Genomic DNA, 21067 nt, shown 5'->3' on the forward strand with positions numbered 1-21067 from the left:
CTTGTGGATATGATGACCTTTCTAACTTACTTTGCTCCTACAATCAAATTAACAAAATTTTATCATAAAACATTCTTTTGTCACCTTGATGCGTCTGTTTAAATTTTTTTTTTTTTTTTGATGTGGGAGACCACACTTTTGTGGACACATGAGCATCTAAATGCACACATAAGCTAATTACTGAGTCTTTGACGGGAATACTGAGTCCTCAACGTGGGTTTTTTGGGAAACAAACTTTATATTATGTTGAGTGGAGGTTAGTCATGATACATCCGTCACACATACACACAACACACACCATAGCTGTTTGCTTCTGGTCATCTGGGTGTGATTAGCAGAGTTAATGCCTCATGTTAAATAGACTTTCTACTGCACCTCACCACAAACACTGACCACAACACACACACATGCACATATACTTCATTCTGCTCTCCTACACACACTTTTTACCGCTGCATCTGGATGAAGTGTGATTTATATCTCACTCTCTTTCAAACATTGAAGGGTGTGTGCAGCTGTGCGCATGCATGTTGACTGTGCACGTTCCTCCTTGTGTGTTTATGTCAGTGGCTAATATCAGCTTGTTTTTCTTCAGCAATGATTACTATGGACTCAGCAGCCATCAGTCCCATGTGGAAGTCCTTTAGTGCAAGTGTTTCTTACTCAGTCGGTCAGCTCTGTTTCAGATGGCTCTCTCGTGACAGATTTCCCTCGTGGATCCCAGACCTAAAAGAAGTTTAGGACCGGGTGTTTTTAGTATGAAATCCAACCATGTGGAAATCTATCATTAAAATGAAATGGCCGTTTTGCAAGTTTTTGTTCTGTCATACATCATATCCTGAACTGAGGTGAAATTCTCTTGATATTTTTCATATAGGCTGCCTTATGAGCAAAAATGTAGGAATTTCATTGGTGCATGAACCATGACATGCACAAAACGCCGTTGGAAATCTTTTACGTATGTTTTACACTTGCATTTTAAAATTGTTCCATTTTGGATGAAAAAAAAACCCACTTGTTAATGTTGGCCTCCCATTGATAAAATAACCCTAAAGACTAATAGTCAGCCAGACGAGAGCCATAATTTATTGCATCCTTTTTCACAACTACAACTTCCCACCATTTTCAGTCTCCTCCCTGCTCCTATTAACTTATATTTATATCCATATTTCATCTTCTTTTGACTATGTCTTTCTGGTCTTTTCAGTGTCAACCCTTCCCTCTGCTTACCTTCAGACTCAGTACGTCCAACTTCTTTTCTCATCTTCTAGTCGCACTCTGCCAATCCCCTGTTTCTTCCTCTCAGGCTTTTTTCAACATGTGCAGCTGTTTTGCCACAGACAGACTCTCACACACACACTCCAAGACCCCGTGAAACCCCACTTTGACCACCGTTTAATAGCCATAAGGCACACAGACCCATCTAAACTGCCTTAATTGCTTCTGACAGCAAATATGTCCCATGAAATTGACTCAGGATGAGTGTAGTGTACATTCATATGTGTGAGCATTAACATGCATTGGGGGGACTTAGACTGGAGGGATGTTTTGGCAAGCAAAACAGAAAAAGAAAGAAGATGAAGATGTGAAGCCTATTGGGGGGAGGGGGGGGGGGGATTTCTGTGAAAATCTGAAGGTGTTTAAGTGTCTTCACTTTCCTCGTGTTCTTTGACTGCAGCATCTAGTTTATCATCACCACCATTTTCATGTCCTCTCCTGTCATTTTTATAAGAGTTGGCAAAAAAATGGAGCTAGCCGGTCCAAATAAAAGACAGAAGGAGTTACAGAGTGACCAGTGGAGGATAATCTGGATGAGCAGCAGCAGAGGAAGGAGGGGGGAATGTGACATGTATGACCATTTGTGTGTTGCACTCAGATCCTCTTCTTGCTCTTGCTCCATCCCGCTGCTAGTTGATGAATGTTCGGCTCATCCTGAACAAAGATCTAAGAGCAGAACAGTGAAAAATGATACTGCGAAAGTCACAATGCATTCAAAATTTTTGACCTAAGACCACAATGTGGATTTAGTTATATTTAATATGGATATGATTGGGATTCAAAACTATTTGGTGTCATTTCACTAAGCTGAATAAAATGCAATGTTTGAAAATGAGCTCACTAGGTTTATTCTTACAGCCTTTTTAACAGGCCAGATTGCAGTGCAGCTGTGAGACCTTTCCATCCATACTCTTGGCAGTATTAGTGTAGTTCTCACTAAAATCTAGCCTAATAAATACAAGTTCCGATACATTATACAGTCCCAAACTAATACAAGAAATTCTTTGACTTGCTTGCAGACTTGTTGTGTAAAATTATATTGTGGAAATAATTTGTTCTTGTAGCACAGTTAAAGTTAACATATTTTATTTGATAATTCTGGTATTACTCCTGTGATGAGACAGAAAACATAAGTAAAATGTTGGGTAATGTTTAACATTACCCGTCCCATCCCCTGAAATTCTGTTTAATGGCTGGTTCATGCCATGGAAATCTAGGAGCCAGATGAGAGAATCCCCAAAGACCTTAGTTCCTGGAAAATATTCCTATGGTAGAAATGCATCTTTTTATGCAATGAATACCACCTGTGCAGAACCATTTTAAACTAAAACAGGTTCTTTTTAGATTGGGAAAAACATTTCTGTCTCTAAAAGGATGTAATAACACAGGGTCCTGAGTTTTTCTTCCTATTTACTTCTCTTTATCCTTGTTGCCGATTGATTCATCAGGGATAAAACTATTGCTTTAATGCTCAGGTCCTTTCGTCCTCTGCTCTCTTGTAGAAAGCTGGTTAAGAAGCTGCTGGAGCTTTATCCTTTTTAATGTCTATTACAGATTACTGTCTGGCCAAAGGTGTGTGGACCATTAATACTTATTTAGATATAAAGAGCATGAACAACACCTTTGCATTTCTTACAAGACTATATCTCATAATCTTTATTTCAAATATCTTAATATCATTATGACTTCAGCTCAAATTCTTTACTTTGGTCTCACTTGAACTGACCAGATCTCCATTGCAGACAACAGCGGGGCAGCCAAAGCAATAGTTGGCAGCTGTATCAGTGCACATGAACTGGGTGAGAATATGAGAAGAACGTGACAAACAAAATTAGCCAAGAACTTGGAGTTCTGGCCATTTTCTTACATATTGTTGATGATCTTTGCAGAACATGAGTATGACTTTAGATTTGTTGGTTTTGGAAGTCTGAAGTGCCAGTCAGAAAACAAATTTTAACTTTACTGGCTGACCTGTCTGAACACTTGCAGACATAATTCCTTCTTAAGCATCATTAAATATCCATGGCTGGTCCAGGGAGAGGAAATTCTTTATTGTAAGGCTTTTTGGATTCGCATATCATCCTTCATTCATCAAACCCTGGTTCAGCAGCTGTTGAATTAAGACTTTGGATTTGTGTTGAATATTAAGAATAAAAGAGTTCATTTAAAATCTCTTGCATCATAAAATCTCTTAACCCTGTTCTTTAAACTTTCTCTGGAGCACTGTTACTCAGACTCCAACCACATAACCCTCATCACACCAGAGGCACAAATGCAATGTTGAGAAGCGAAGCCCTGAGGGGAAGCGATGCACTTGGTTCAGGCTAAATACAGCTCACTCAGAGGAGGGTTTAAGAGTTGTTAAGGCGGCTTAACCAACATTCACATAATCACGTACTCACTGAAGATTAAAGATCTTAAGGTGTATACCCATGAAAATAGACTTATATCTGCTCACACAAGTATTCTAATAGTTGTTTTGATGTAAGATGATGGCATCATTATTGTGTTGGTGAAGACAAAGCATTTCAGTGTGAGCAGCAGCTCTGCTGAACAACTGGCATCATTTTAGTCATCATTTTAAAGTATTATGTTGAAAAAGTGTATTAAGAAACTTGTGGTTTGCTCTCATCACCATTTTCTATGCATAGCTTTTGTCATTACATATGTATCATGTTGTATTCTGAGTTACAATTTACAGTTTGTGTGAAGGATAACTAAATTCTACATAAGTCTCATACATTATTATTTATTTACAAATGGCAGTAAGTCTGATCAATAAGAGTAAATAAACAAGACAAGTTTTATTAACATATTTTAATTTAAAAGTAACAAGTCACTGTAACACCACTGCTTTGAATAGTAATGTGTATTTGAATTACTCTGTTTTCAAATCAGTCTCACCATTAATATATAACAATATGTCATATGTGGTAATATACCGTTGTAAATCTACCATAATATGACATTTATAGCAATTAATTGCTGTCAGGAAGCATTGGTTCAATCATAAAACAATCAAATGATTTACTATTAAAACAGCTTTAATAAGGCCAAACCAAGAAAGAGTTAGTGCATAATGAGGCAAATATAGCTTCTTAGTCAATAACATAAACTGTTTCCATTTCAGCTTTTGTGTTTATATCAGTGTGTACACTAGTATAAATTGTACATCACATTTTGATTATTTCTCTCTTACTTTAAATATCAAATCAATCAAAAATGGAATGTTTTTATTAATTTGCTATTCCTACTAAAGAATTATAAGGGAATCATGTTGATTTGGTAAAATCTACGTACATGCCTGTCCCTGTGGTCTTGAGATGACCTCACCGTCTGTCTCAGTGGTTACTACAGTCATGTTTACTGGTGGTCTTGACTCACTTACCAGTTAACTTTTAACACACACACACACACACACACACATGCACACATAAATATACATCTTACCAATTGATGTGGTCTCTGTCTGGCTTTGCAGCCACAAACACGGTGTGTTGAACCATTTTTCACCCAGAGGATAATGATGTAAATCAGAGAAAGGTTGAGTCTGTGCCTGACTGCATGACAGGTTTTTGCCCTGGTTGTGTAATTTTGTCAGTGACCTTTTATGAACAATATTTTGCTTTCTGTCTCCTTAAATGTTAGACAGAAATCTCACATGAATAGGTCAGTTGTCGGGGGGGTGGGGGTTGTAATTTTCTCAAAGACAGGATTTCTCTGTGAGACAATGATCTGTCTGTGTGTGTGCTTATTTTAATCCTTCCTCATCCTCTCTGTCTCTTTCAGAGTGACCAAGTTCTGCTTTGGTGTGACAACCACAGACGCTGTGCTCAGGTAAATAAACTCACTCTTGGGACTAAGACTATGAGGACAACATAGCTTCAAGTCAGTCCCAGAGTTACCACTACTCCTTAGCTTAATCTAAATCCAATCATAACATTTGCTATTTACCAATTATTTGTTGAGGAAGTTAAGACTGGGGTCCAGTTGCTGTCTGTACTCCCTCTTACCAGTTAACTAAGGCACATGCACATAGAAATAGTTTATACAGTATACAAAGCAGACATAAATGCACTATGGTTGGATGTTTTCAAATGCCACTCAAAGGTCATATAAAATAGTAAACCAAAAGTAAACCCAGCCAAAAAGTTGCTAAGCATACACACTAGGTTGCTAAATCATGAAAGAATGAGCAGAGATTTTTGCTCTGAAATGCTGGCAGTTTGTTCGCCAATTTAAAACTCCCACAACCACCCAAAGAAACAAAACCCAACAAAGGACCTGAGTTTGTTTTAATTAAACCAGACAGTTTTAATCTACAACAAACACAGTAGAAAAAAAAAACATATTTTTGTTGTTTTATAGCCATGTTCTCACTCACGTGTAAAATCAAACTGAGCAGCTGCAGTAACTTATATCTACTTGCAATGCTGTGGCAGATGTCAGGATTTATATCAGAAAGGGAGAAAGTCAGTTTGGCTCTGTTTTTCAGTAACAGTGGCTTATGCGAGTTTTCTCAGGGTAAAGAAACTATTGAAATGGTCACTGCAGAGGCAGGTGTTTTATCAATGTGACTTTTTTCAAAGTCTATTCACATTGTGTAACTACCAACTCATGTTTATAGTCAGTAAAGAGACATTTTAAATCACCTTGAAAATTTTACAAAGCATCCTTCCTTTTTTTAGATTGTGGCATCCAGGGAAGATCCACCTGCAGGATGGATAGTTCAAAGTTCGACACTCAGTTAGGAATTAAGTAATGAGCTGGACCACTCATGCTAACATGTTCAAGTTATAGCTATAGTATATTTTCTCATTAATTATGAATTTGTGTGGCGTGGCTCAGTGGGTAGAGTGGTTGTCTTGTAGCCTGAGGGCTGCCGGTTCAATCCTCCTGGCAGCTTCCACCATCAGTGTGTGAATGGGTGAATGTGGTGTATAATGTAAAGCGCTTTGGGTATCATTCCAGGTACTGTAAAGCACTATAGAAATACAGACCATTTACCAGGTAACCAGGTAAACCAGGTAAAGATATATAGTGTGTCTAAAGGCTAATTTATGCTCGATGCAGAAGACGAATACGCAGACAGATGGACACTTTTGTCTGTCTGGCTTGGGTATCTGTTGCTTGAAGCAGCAAATGGAGCAATAACACCGAAACCGCGGGGTCAGTGTTGACCAGTATATTTTCTGGGAGTTTGTTCCACATGTGAGGAGCATAAAAGCTGAACGCTGCCTCTCCACGTTTAGTTCTGAGTCTGGGAACAGAAGTAGATTTGACCCTGATGACCTGAGGTATCTGGTTGGTTCAAAACAAACCAGAAGATCATGACTGTCTTTTAACCATTCAGGTCTTTGTAAACTAACAGCGAGATTTGAAGTCAGTTCTTTGGCAGACAGGAAGCCGGTGTAAAGATCGGAGGAATGGAGTCATATGATCCACTTTCTTCATCTTAGTGAGGACTCAAGCAGCAGAGTTCTGGACTAACTGCAGCTGTCTGATGGATTTTTTAGGGCGACCTGTGAGGACAGCATTACAGTAGTCCAGTCTACTAAAAATAAATGCATGGACAAGTTTTTCTAAATCCTGCTGAGTCATCAGTCCTTTAATCCTTGATATGTTCTTTGTGACAATAGGCTGACTTCACAACTGTCTTAATATAACTGCTAAAATTCAGGTCTGAGTCCATGACAACTCCCAGATTTCTGGCTTGGTTTTTAGTTTTGAACTTAGCTGTTTGAAGCTGTTTCAGCTTCTTACAGCTTTGTGGGTGTTACTGTTGGTGTTTTAGACCATTTCTCCCACTGCAAATACAGACACACTGGCTCTATTTTGATGAAAGTGATTGTTTTGTTAGTTATAGAGAAGCTTCTTGCAATGACCACCAAACTAATGAATACATTTTCCATAGTGATCTGTTAAATATCTGGTCACAGTGACCTTTCACTTACTAGTCTGATCTCACTCAGTATCAGTTTCTTCTTGAAAGACTTGGTCTAGGTCCTCTTTCCTGAACTCCCTGTTCAGGTTCAAAGTCAGATCCATCTAAAACCTTCAACCCAGCTGGAAACACCTGAGTCATATTTTATGTCTTACAACATTTTCAAGCTTTGCTACAAATTCACATGACAGTTGAATAAAGGAAGATGTGGAGACAGGCACGGTAAAAGCTTCACAGCACGTATTTCAGTAGTGTGTGTATGGATTTATAATGGGGTCAGCAGGGGTTAATGTCAACAGCAGCCAAAAGCACACTCCCCTCTGAAACCTCCACTAACATATCGTTGCAGGGGATACCACACTAAGTGAAACATCACACATCTACTTTCAGCTATGTATAACCCCCCCACAACCTCAAACAAAAACCACAAAAACACACAGTTCATTTGACCTTTAACCAACCTATACATGTTCTTCCCTTACGTCTCTTCCTTTCCTCTACTTCTACTCCTGCTAATCCTGCTATTTGTACAGAAAATCTTTACAAGTTTAGTACTATGTATAAACTCTGTGGCCATGGCTTTATTTCTTGCCATCCTACATTAAAGAATAGTAGTGTAGCACTATACTGATTTCCAGTAACGGCCTCTAAAACTGACCAGCAGAGACTGAAGCTTTATAAGTAATAAGTTTCCTCTCAGACAGCCTGATACTGCCCAGATATGTGCAGTGTCTCTTGTTTGTATAGCGAAATTGTTAATTCTTACTGTTTTATAGTCTGTTGAAAGTGGATACAGCCCAATTTGTAAAAGACCTTATAGTAGGCCAATCAAAATAACTTAAAACAGAAACGCACATGTCCAAGTCCTCAGCCATAATTGCCTGGATTAATCAAAATAATGAATTGTACAGCAGAGGAAGTCCAGCAGTGTTTTATGCTCTCAGTGTGTGTGTATTTGTTAACAGAGTATATTGGAGATGTCAAAGTAGTATTTTTTTAATTGATTATTCACCTTGGGAGCATTATATTCTCGGCACAGACCACTTTATTTTTGTTTCATAGACTAATGTAGCTTCTATTTTGCTCTATTCTACACTTGTTTAACTGCAGATCCCAGAGGCAGCCTGTGGTAAACTAGAAAGAGACAGATTGTTTGACATGGTTGATCAGTTTGTCAGTTCACTATTGTCCAGGATGTTGTTACCATTGTTGGTCGCAAAAATCCTGTATGCATTTATCTGATATATTTCATAACAACTGCATCTTTAAAAAGCTGACATCAAATTATTGATTGATACTGTACATTTCAGTTCTCAGTCCTGGTCCGGACCACTTTTCAACATCAGACAGATACATATGCAGGAGATACAAAGGTGGAGTGAATCTTTTTTGTGGTAGTAACAACTCATGTACAGTTTGATTTTAGACTTTTATTTTTCTTCAAAGCTGCATTCATCTTTTGTTTACCTAGTTCTAGAGGTGTCAGTGGAGCAGATTTTACTAGATATGACTTTGTTTGAATCTGTTTTCCAGCACGTGACCTTATAAAATGTTCAGGCTTGTGGCATGCTGGCTAACCTTTGACAGAGACTTTTTTGGGACACATACTGTACTTGTTTTCCCTAAGCTCAAAGTTGTTCTCTTTGGATTTTTGCATGTGTAACACATAGTCAGTGTAATTGCTCACAGTCACACACCCATCCACCCACACAGAATGTTTAATGGTGAAAGATTTAATGTAATTTCTTAATGTTGTCTCTTGAGGAGCTTAAAACATGTAAGAATAAAGTTATTCAATAATACTTTAGACTACTTGCTTCACTTTTTGCCTCAGCTTAATTTGTTATACATGATTCTGTGTATGTCAGACCTGCACCACATAACAAAATAACTAGGATCAGTAATACTTTTACCACTTAGTAATTTTGTCATACTTCTCGTGACACTTAAGGGAACTCTCTGTCTCACTGATATGAATCAGTTAAGCATTTCAGGTGCAACTGGTCCACCTGCAGTAATGCCTTTCTAATGTGTGCATAATGTGTTACCTTGGTTAGAAAAGCATCAAAGTCCCTGAAAAAAAGATGGCAACATATGCTGCTCTAAATTCTCAGTGAACTTATAACAATACCATCACAGAAGTGTCGAGCTTTGCTGAAGGCACTGATCCAGCCACATATTATCCCAGGTCCTGGTACACAGCAACAAATTCTTCCAAAAACATCTGGGAGACTGATTAATCTGACGCAGTACACATTTCTATTGTGTGCTGCCCATTCCAGATGACTCCTAGCCCAGAGCAGTCTATGCTGTCTCCGGACAAGGTTTACTTACATTTACATGTTTCATATTGTGCTAACTTTTTCTGATGTGAGGTGGTAAACATCTACTGTAAATGTTCTTTTGTTAAATCAGAAGATGATGTCTCTAATGAAGACACACAAACCAAGCAGATGTTGCCCTCACACATATGGTTTGCGTCACATCATCAGTGCACTCTTTCTAGTGAAAACACTCACAAAACCTGAACTACAACCCTCTCTCAGTTCTTCCATCCATTCACCTCCCTCTTTTATCTCTTTCTCCTTCTTGTACACTTTCAGATCACACACACATACCCCCAAAGTAGATGTAGTAATGTGTACCAGGTGTGTAAGACAGCAGGATGTCCAACAAGAAACTGAACAAAGGAGCAGAGGTATCAAGTCACTGTTGCTCTTCCTGCTATCATCCTCTCTTCATCATTCATTGCCAAAGAGTTGTTCTGCACACAGTTTTGCATTACTTACAACAGTAGGTGGGATTCTGCTCTACATCATGTACATCATTCATGTTAGAACTCTGAGGCTATTGTCATTGTTTTAATTAAATTTAATTCAAAGTGAAGAAAAAAACAAAACAAAATCACAGTTCATGCAGTTTAAAGAATGTCCTTCACCTGTCAGTTTTTCAGCTTTTCTAAAGCCAGACTTAAAACTGTGATGCCTTTCCAAAATGAAGTTTTTCCATTTTGGCCTCATTGTTACATTAAAGCATTACCATCTACATTGCTGAACCTCAACAACTAATCTTCAAACCTTTATTTTTGTTGACTTTCTTCTCTCATTCTTTTATTTGCTGGTCATTTTTTCATCTTTGTCAAAGTATTGCAATAGATTAGCTTTGTTTCTTTTTGTTTTTGTTTTTTAAATATATAGTTGCCATATTGCCATATTTTGCATTCTGTGACATTCCAAAAGTTTTTAGTTGGACTGCAGACAGGCCAGTCCACAAGTAAGTTCCCGAATAAGAAGTCAAGCTGAAATAATAGAAGCTGAATGAGTTTTAGTATAGTATTGCTGAGATATGCAAAGCTCCTGACAAAGATTTGGTTTGGATGGGACGACATGTTACACTGCATATCTCAAACATGTATTCCGTTTCTCCCTTGTGCTTTACTCAAAGCATCCCAACTTTTTTGCAGTGAGGGTTGTAACTGTACTTTCAGTTATTTTAACAAGGCATCAATCCAGATGTTTAATATGAATATTTTGTTATAATAGTTAACCTCTATGGTGGTTTACTTGGTGGATTGGCTGTGTGGTGGTAATATGGTTAGCACTGTCGACTCACTGCAAGAAGGTTGAGGCTTTTCTGTGTAAAGTTTGCGTGTTATCCCAGTGTGTGGGTTCTCTTCCAGTACTCCAGCATTATCCCACAGTCAAGAAAAACATGCGTGTTAGTGTGGCAAAGTGGTACTGTACAATAAGTGGTATAGTAAAAAAATTTAAATATAGAATGTTAAACTTATTAATGCTTTATTTAAAATTGCTGAATTTTGATGACTAACACTGCTAACTGGGGTGTAGGACCCCAGGAAACATAAGGGGACAGGCTGTTGAAGAGACAAACGTGGGTGCAGGTTAAATATTTAATAGAAAAATCTAAATATTCAAATTAAATCAAATCACAATTTCTATTCCAAGACAAAAAGGCTAAAAGCTAAATAGCTAATTAAAATATGCGACTAGCTAGGGCCACCAGTGGAGGGCAGCCCACAGGGGGGCGTGGATGATTGTTTGTCTCATTTGTCTCTGTGTTGGCCCTATAATGGACTGGTAGCTTGTCCAGGGTAGCTGGGGTAGGCTCCAGTTCCCCTGCAATGCTGAATTGGATTAAGAGGGTGTAGAAAATGAATGCATGGACTTTACTTGTTTGCCCATATTCTTCTGGGTATCATTCATACATTTTACTACATGGGCCCCTTGATCATATTTTGCTGGAGATTGTTTGGCATTAGAAAACATAACGAGGATAAGATTCTTGACTTCTAAAAGAAATAAAACAGCTGATAAAAGAAAATGTGAAAAGTTCTTAATAGGAGATGAATTGTAGAAAGCTATCCCAACAGAACAAATCAACTCTTACCAGCTGTTGAGTAGCTGAAGATATACATAAAGAGAAGTAGTTTTTCCCATTGCATCCACAGATGTAGTGACTGTCTATGGAGAATGAGCACATCTGGTGGCTGTCTGTATCTAACTCATATCCTCCATTTTCCCTGGACCTGTTTCACCGTTTGCCTTTCATCTCCTCTCTCCTTTTCAACTGACACTCACACTCCCCCCTTCCCACAGTCCACTCACATTTCTTCTTCTCCCTGTTGCTGAATGTGGCAGGTGAGGCCATAAAACAGCAGGAGAGACCAAAGGGAGGCTAAGAGACAAGGTGTGTACATTTGTGTGATTAATTATTTTAGGGATATCTGAGGAACTCCTCTGCAAATTGTGCACACATAGAGACGAAGAAAGTAATTTATCTAGGCTCTTTTGTTCCATGTGTTGGTGTGTTAAACAGTAACATTGCCGACCTCTGACCACAGTTGTGCTCTTTTTCACATGCATAACTCATCAAGTCGCCTTCAGGTCCAACAGCGTCTGTCTCTCAGCACCTCTTAGAAATGCAAAAATTTTACTTTGTAGGGATTTATTACAATAAGTGATATTTAAGTGTGTGAGGTGAGTAACTTTTACATACCATTAACATTTTCAGCTTAAATCCATCCATGTTACTTCGCCTAGCATATTTCTTCTCACACCTTCTTCAACCCTCTTTTATCAATATATAGTAATGAATACCTAATTTACTCAAAAGGTTCAATTATAGATTGGTAAAATAATTTACCAGGAACAAAATGTGCATATTGTATCAAACTGTTCAGAATCATAGTCTGGATATAAAGGACAGATATAGCCACTTTGTAATGCAAATGAAGAGGTGACTTTAAAGCAACACTACATAACTTTTCTACCATGAAAGCCTGTGCTTCTGACTTGTTTTGATGGCACACTGACATTCATTATGGACTTTCCTGGAGATGTTGTTTCCCTTCAGCATCCTGAGACAGAGAAACCACACTTCACCACTTTTTTCCCAGACCGGGGCATCATGAGACTGCTGGGTTTTCCTTCATGGCATGACTCATTCGCCAGTGACATACTGGTTTTGAATGTGCAACATGGCTGATTCAGCCCAGGGAGACATTATCAGAGGAAGTGGCGAAAAAGAGAAAGTAACGGAGCAAAACATCGCACTGGCTTTTACTTGTTCGAGAGAACTCCAAGGGGCATCAATGCACAAAAATCTGCAATAGTTTAGTAGTGGGGCTTAATGGTTTATTACCATTGTTGATGGCTAAGCACTGGGTCTATTTTTGTCAATGTAAATGCCTGGCTGCCCCATATATTATCTAATTAAGTACTACTTGCCCATCTTATGACTTTACTGGCTACACTCACTTGCTGCATTATTGAGAGTATTTGTCATTATATAAACACACACACACCAATGAATCTTAGAATAGAAGAGAACTGTTAATCAAACATAGCAGAGGTGAAGAGTTACCACAGAAGCTGAAGAGAAGAAAATGTATGTGAAGATAAAATAATAAAAACAAAGAAAGAAGAATTATAGAATAGGAAAAACCAAAAGGATGGAATAATTAAAGTCAATTAGAATAAAATTTCAAACATTTATGTTATTGACTAGTAGGTGGGAATACACAGCAAGCTGTGTTGAATATAAATGGTGAAGATATGTTTGCTCGTGTTAGTGAGGTGCTTTCAGGGAGATTTTGACATGTCAGCATCACGTGATCGAGTGATGAGACTCTTAGGATCTCTGTGAAGAATCACATCACACTTCAAGCTCTGGTTACAACTATGTGTTATATACTATGTGTGTTCTCATATCCAGATGTTTACAAGAAAACATCGTTAACCAGCAAAATAGAAAAGGAGAAAATAACTTAAAATCAAACTTCTTAATAAAGTGAGCAAGTGATTTTTGTGGTGAATAGTAAGAAGTTTGCACTTTGACTCTTCATGAAAAATGAAGACTGGAGTCAGTTTGATTCATCAAAATTTTAAAGTCTTCAAATTTTAATGGTCGAGGGAAATATTAAGGACTCCATACTCAAAAAACAGCGATACACACAAAAAAAAAAAAAAAAAAATGTTTATAATAATAATTATAATTAATGGAGGCTCTTGGGTTGGGTAGTGCAGCATATTATATTTTATCGTCTGTGTTTATTCAGTATGTTCTTGTCTGTACGCTTTTTCTTCAGATTAGATCAACTGAGACAAAGAGAGACAGTGTAGAAGACGTATGATAAATGGCTGGCTGGGACTTGGCTTCTCCATGCTTCAAAATCTCAGTAGGAATTGAGATTTTGAAAACAAAATGCAACTCAATGCATGTATGCATTTAGACATGGTCATGATTACTTACTGAAGTTCAAACTGAGCATCAGAATGGGTAGAAAAATTACATTTAATGTGGGATTGTTGTTGATTGGCGATAAGCTGGTTTGAGTACTTCAGAAACTGTTGATCTACTGAGATTTTCAGACACAACCATCTAGGATTTACAGATCATGGTTCAAAAGAGAAGATATCCACTGAGCAGCAGCTGTCTGGACCAAAAGGCCTTGTCATAGGTCACAGGTCAAACAGGTCAGATTGGTTCAAGAAGAATACAAGTAACTCAAGTAACCACTGGTGGTGGTGCAATGGTGTGGGGGATATTTTTTTAAACAATTTGGACTCCACAGTACCAGTTGAGCATCGTTTAAACAGCCTATCTATTTTTGCTAACCAGTTGTTCTTGATTGTAATTTACCCATCTTGAAGAATGTCAACAAGGAATTCACCTTGTTGAATCTATGCTATGATGAATTTAGACAGCTTTGAAGGCAAAAGTGGCCAGCGAGTGTAAACATGTAAATGCATCAACCACCCTGTGACCCTGAAATGCATAAAACAGGTAGGAAGTTGTGGGATGGATAGAATTGTGTCTTATTTGTATTATTAGTATTTTACAGATCAGGTTGTTTGGATTATTACATTTTAATTGAGAGTATTTGTCATAAAAATTGATTGCTGTAATGATTTACTTATCCCCTTTGGGAATAAATAAAGTTGTTTGTTTGAGTTAATCATTTTATTGCTTATGTCACCTTTTGATAGCCTTGGCCTAGTTATGATATAATAATACACAAACTTCCTAAGAAGAATATCAGCCCTATCCTGGCTCAAACATACAACTCAAACATGAACTAAAATTGTACCAGTTTATCATTTGGTTTTCATAAAAAAATGTGGAGTAAATGTCAGTTTCTTTTAAATCCTTGAAAATATATGAAATTAAGAGATTGTGTGGAAGAATTGTTCTAGCAACCAAAGTGATTATTTGTCTCACTAAATTCCTGTTTTGTTAACATTGACGTTGTTGTTACTGTTATTATAGGCTACTGTATAATTGTATAAAGTCACGTATATAGGACTATTTATGGTTCCGCTTTTGTTTTGTTTTTTTCTCGCTTTCTAATGATGGTATTGGGGTCGTGACAAGTGAAAAACCTCTTCTATTCTAATCATAAGTATGCCTGTATGTCTGGTAGTAACTTAACTGATGTGTTTTTGTATTTTAGTATTTATTTTTCCTTTTATTCGAAACGAGGAGCTGGTTTAGGCCGGGGTTGTGAAGATGATTTTTTCAGATTAGCTTTATTAGCATTTCTGACTGCGAACTTTCTGCTGCAAATCCATTAAATCGGCTCTTACAATTTAATGAGATCTCCTTTTTGATTAGGCTTAAATTCCCACAACAGTGTTGTGATGTTTTCCTTTGAAATTAGCTCCTTAAAGTTAATGTCAACAAATGCTTACCAGATTTCAGTTACTTTAATGATAGTGAGGCACCTTGAAATAAACATTGTGTGGCAGTAAAACTCTTCTCGTAAAGAGATTTGATGTCATCAATAATCCACCAGTCTGCTGCTCTTTCAAACAGCAGAAAATTAAGTTTTGCTTTGCTTAACTCTTTTTAAAGAGCTGGATAAAAACGATTATGGTGATGGTGACAGAAGTGACAGCTCTAGTTACCCGAACCAGTTCGTGCACATGAAGTGGTTAAATGGGCTATTTTTCATTATGTTATTAATTATCAAAATGGGACCCTCAGGGCCATGAGATCAGAGACCATTGGGTCAAATTACAGTATTTCTCGACTGCTAAAACACTATTTTGAAATATGCTCTAATTTTCTCTTTGAACACTAAACCCACAATTCAAACTGCTTTCACAAAACTTCTGACAATTGCTGCAGATGTGGATATCACCTCAAAACTGTTTTATCTGAGCTCATAGCCAAACACAGTTGTCAGTTCATTCCCCAAGTATGTCAACATGTAGAAAACTACTGAGCAGTTAGTACACACTACAAAGAAAAATAAAAAACACATTGCTCAGAAGTTGTAGAAATAAGCTTTAATGTTCACACTAGGCTGAATGACAAGCCAAACAAAAACCTGCCCATTTCTGTAAAAGAACATCAAATAAAAATTTATAGAACTTCCTCACATGCAAACATACTGTATGATACTGTGTATATATATATATATATATATATAATAAATTCTGAGTCCTTGTTCAGTCACTGACACTTGTGCTTTAATTGTGATCAAGGTGTGTTGCATGTGTTTACCATTTTGCACCACAGGTGCATCATAATGGAAATGTGTTCGTAAGTAGTGTCTAACAAGGTGAAACGTGCTGAAGGTTTTGGCCACAGGGGGTCTGATTTATGACCAGTGTTTAGGTTTCTGGCAATTTAGCGTAGCAAATGAGGCTCAGTGTTTTAGCAATTGAGAAATACTGTACATGACACTTATTTTGTTTTTACATTACAGTGCCTCTGTTTCTATCATAATGTATAAATTGTTATAATTTACCAGTGAGTGCATTTTAATAAGTTATTTATAAAGCAAGAACAGAAAAATCAGTAAATATACTCTCAAATGATTAACGAGAGCAACTGACTTAACTGTAAATTATTGAACCGTCTGCTCATGAACTGACACGTGTGAGAACTGTGAGGACTACAGAAATATTTTAGTAAAAAAAAACATGGCTATCAGAACATGTTGGCATATACTTATGGCTGAATAGAGTTCTGCATATTTTTCTGTAATTCCATTGTAAACTATCAATCTTAACTGACTGCAGCTTTTTTTCCCCTGTGGAGAAATGAACTACTAACGTACAGCCACGTTTCAAGCCTGAGATAAATGGGCTTCATACTTAGCGGAGGGATTTTGGGTTGAGCATTGCCAAACTTTGTTTTCCATGACTTCAAATTAACTATATGTACAACATTAAACAATTTTCAGAGTTCCTTTTATGCCCAACAGGTTAAGCAACCAAACACTTGAGTGGGTTCTGTTTGAAGTACTTTATATGTTCAATGATACGTCATTTTAGTTGATTATTTTGAATGGTTCTTGATCAATACAGTAATATTATATACAAATTACACCCACCAGTGTCCAGATGAGTCTTTTACAAACAACCCTGGCTACCTGTCATTTTGGCCAATTTCATCCACCGTTAGTCTATTTGTTGTTTCACAGATTAATTTTTTTATGCTTTAAAAAAAAGTTTCTACTTCTGGAAACAGTGGGATGGAATAGATTGGAGAAATGATTGAAGCCAGGCGCAAGGAGAAACTGAGAGAGACAGACAGGCAGAGAAAAGGAGGAGGGTGGAGAGAGAAGAGGTTGAGGGTGAAACCGCTGTTTTTATATGTTGTCTGGTTTTAATTTGGTAAGAGCCATCATTCACCAGTTCACTGAGGTGGCAAACCAGATGAGTGTGTGCTTTGGGAGTGTGTGTGTTTCTTTTGAGAGTTTGTCTGGCTTCAGCATTGAGATCTGTCGCTTCAAATCTTATATATAGTGCATCGCTATTTGTTCTCGGAAATACACTTTTTATGTGTTTTTGAGTGAAGAGTTTTAGAATGTGTGTTTGTCTATTTATTTTGGGAAAGTGATGATAAATAAAATCAGTTTGCGAGTTATTTAAGGCGGCTGCTGATCTCAGCTTTTTATTGCTTGTGCTAATTTACTCAGATATGATAATGCAGTCAGCTGGGATGAAAGTGTAAAACCCAGTTTCTGATGATTTTTATTGTTTGCTTCTATTTTATGCACAGTGCCTTCAGCCATGCAAAGAACTGTGGGAAACGAAAAAGGTGCTTTCTTCAAAGTCATGCGAGGTAAGACGGAAAATACATTGTGTTTTTTTTGTGAAAGTTACAGCAGCCTTGGTGGCATTGTCATTCCTGCTCTAGAAATGTGCTTTTGTTGGCATAATGAAGATGTTTCCATGGCATTAAAATGAATGAGTGTGTCTGTGTGTTTTAAGCAAGCTATTTATGTGTCACAAATAACATTTTAAAAGTTTTTTTTGCAGTACACATGAGAGAGTGGCAACATTTTTCATGTGTATTTTGTGTTTGTGTGTGGCCCTAAATGATTATTTGTAGAGCCAGTTGCTGCGGTTTTCAGATAGATTAGTTTTTCATCACAATAGCTGAAGCATGTTACAGTCTGAATGGCTGACTGGCTGGCTGGTTAGGACCACAGGGTAATTTAGAGCTATTAGTTTAAGTTTGTGTTTACATCTTGCTGAGCTGCAGCCATGTGCACATACTCAGAAACGCACAAATATACACACTTGCACACAACCTTTCAGACTAAAGCTTGAGGTCACCAAAGGAAACACTTTCACCCCTCCTGAATCTTTTTTTATGGCCTTGTGTGTATTCTTATATGTTGCATAGTATTTCTGCAGTGTGTAGACTGTAATAATTATAATAATACCCCCCCCACTGTGCTTTCTGCCTTTCTCAGAAGCAGACAGAGTGTGTGACAAGCAGGGAGTTCCTGGCCTCGCTGAGGTTGTCTCGTCAGGGAGACTGCCCCCCGCCTCAGCGAGCCACAGGATTCGCTGCAGCCTGCGTGGAGAGCTGCTCATCCGACCAACATTGCCCGTCCTCCAGGAAGTGCTGCTTTAATGGCTGCGGATACACTTGTCAAGCTCCTGCCAACTTATATAAAGGTAAAGACAATTCCTTGGCAGCTGTTTGGGGCTTGAAGAAACCAGTTTTTTAAATATCTGATTAAGTAAGACACTGGGCTGTTCTGCCCAGATGATACTGATTAGGAATAAATTGTGTTTTAAAATGACTTGATTAGAGTTTTGTTATTTTAGACAAGAGCTCTGTTAGGTGATATGCTCAAACTCACTGCTGATGCTTATTATGAAAAGCACTGAACATGCTTTTTGTTCATTTGGGAAGAGTACACTTCCAATATTTGTCATGACATCTAGCTCTGGTAACTATAGTGTTTGGAACATGCTTATTGTGAATTGCTTTGATCAAAAGTGTCTCGCAAAAGATTCAAATGAAATTTTAATGCAATAAAGATCTCTGCATACTGCCTGCTTGACTGCATCTCAAGTCCCAGAGTGCTCCCACTGAGGTTTAGCTGCCTTATATGTGGTTAAGATCTGGCTGCTACAGTAATTCAACACAAATACAATACAGAGTGACATTTCTATTTTTAATTTAGCAAGTTGATGCAGCGGCAACCAGTTGGAATATTTACATTTACTTTAAGATTTATTCATTTAGCAGACACTTTTATCCAAAGTGACTTACATGTGAGTGTCTATACACTGAGTGCTAAATCACTATATAGAGTGGAACATGTACACATGTGCAAGAGTAGAGTAAAGGATTAAACCTAAAAATGTTTCTTTTTGGATAAATGTTTTATAGAAGTATAATGTAGGGACCCTTGTCACTGAGATACTGTTGGCATTAATTATAGCTGCTACAGTTAATTAATTATATTGTAAAATACATCAATGGCACCACAAGAATCTTAGCTTACCAATGGTTATACATAAAACCTGTGTACAAAGCAAAGTTGTATAGAAAACAGCTGATGATCAGCCAAGGGGCTTTCAAGAGGTTAACAAATGTTATTAAATTAAAAACACTTAAAACAGAGACGTCCAATGTTGGCCCTAAAAGGCTGTCGTCCTGTAGGTTTTAGTTGGATCTCTTCAACAGCTTGTTTTCGTTTTCTGCCCAAGCCTGTTAATGACCCATAAATCTAAGTCAGGTGTGTTAAAGCAGGGAACACTAAAACCTGCTGGACAGTGGTTCCCGGGGACCGGAAATGGACATCCCTGACTTAAAGGAACAGTGTGTAAAAATGACTGACATCAACTGGTCAAGTAGATTATTACAACAATCTCAACAAAATGATCCAGCAAAATCTTTAACACACTTCCAGGTCTGTGAAACACACTCATTTCCTTAAGCACAAATGTGTCGGACAGCGATGGAAAATGCTGTTTAGATCCTAAAAAAAAGCAGCAGTGTTACAATTACTAAATCAGGACACAACCTGCTATACACACATGCCTGCTTGTGTCTTTATACATTCTTTTAAGCCGCTTTAATATTTCTCTTCTGCATATCAGTCATAGGTTTTGATCTGTCTTTCTGAGTGTTTGTCACAACTGAGACAGGTCCCTTAACATGAGGACGAACTAGGACCTGTGCTTGTTTAAAGAGGCCACATTCATTTTTTTGAGCAACCCAAAATAATTGTTACAGTAACAAAGTTTTCAGATAATATAATCAAATTTGGTCTAAACATCTTTGTTTTTGTCTGTAGTATTTTTCTAAGTTTGTATTCTTATCGGTGCTCCTGATGATTCCTTGCTTTATTTTCTTTTAAAGACCATAAAAAGTTTTCTGCAAAGTTTTTTTTGCAGATGAAGCAGCTGATTTTTCCTTCACACTTTTCCTCACGTTCCTCCTTCCTTTGTTCCCCCTGTCAAGTCCAGCATTACCTGTAATTCCGCAATAACTTAACAAACAAAACAAAGAACTATACTTAAGTGTCAAGGGGGGGTTACATCCATAGAGCATGTAAAGTGTTTTATATCCACTAAGCTCCCCCTTGTTAAAGCTCATTTATTCAGCGTGACATGACAGCCAGACCATCATTCGGCCATTTAAAAAAATTAAATTTTTAAGACATCTTGTCAACATTAGTGGTTCTTCATGAGCTGTCTATATCATCTGTTCCTAGTTTCATATTTATTCCAGTAAATTCAGTTTTACTCTTGCAAATATGGCACAATCACAGACTACATTCCTTTCCTGTCTTATTCTTGCAGGTGTTCCTCTGAAGCCCCGTAGAGAGATGAGTTTTTTGGAAGATTCAGAGGGTCGCGTTAAGGTCGCATGGGTGTCGAAGTTTAACGTCAGCATGGAACCTGTCATTTACATGCTTCAGTCCCGTTGGAACGTCGGTATTCACCCCAGTGAGGACCACGCCTCCCCATGGGCTACCGTTACCATGGTAAATAATTATTGTAACAGCTTGTCAGTGTCGACATCATGATTAAAACAAATCATTGACTTTAGAGCTGTTGTGAG

General features: G+C 37.6%; 1 protein-coding gene across 3 annotated transcripts in view; it reads left to right on the top strand.

The window, feature by feature from the left end:
- Positions 1-21067, top strand: part of anos1b (anosmin 1b) — a 55819-nt gene that overhangs the window by 13139 nt on the left and 21613 nt on the right. For all 3 annotated transcript variants that reach the window (XM_042007097.1, XM_042007096.1, XM_042007095.1), the window contains exons 2-5: positions 5068-5115; positions 17756-17818; positions 18456-18663; positions 20806-20990. In XM_042007097.1, the coding sequence (XP_041863031.1) occupies positions 5068-5115; positions 17756-17818; positions 18456-18663; positions 20806-20990 (504 nt within the window). The remainder of the gene's footprint in view (positions 1-5067; positions 5116-17755; positions 17819-18455; positions 18664-20805; positions 20991-21067) is intronic.

This window comes from Melanotaenia boesemani, chromosome 14 (assembly GCF_017639745.1).
Source record: "Melanotaenia boesemani isolate fMelBoe1 chromosome 14, fMelBoe1.pri, whole genome shotgun sequence".
NCBI classification, from domain to species: domain Eukaryota; kingdom Metazoa; phylum Chordata; class Actinopteri; order Atheriniformes; family Melanotaeniidae; genus Melanotaenia; species Melanotaenia boesemani.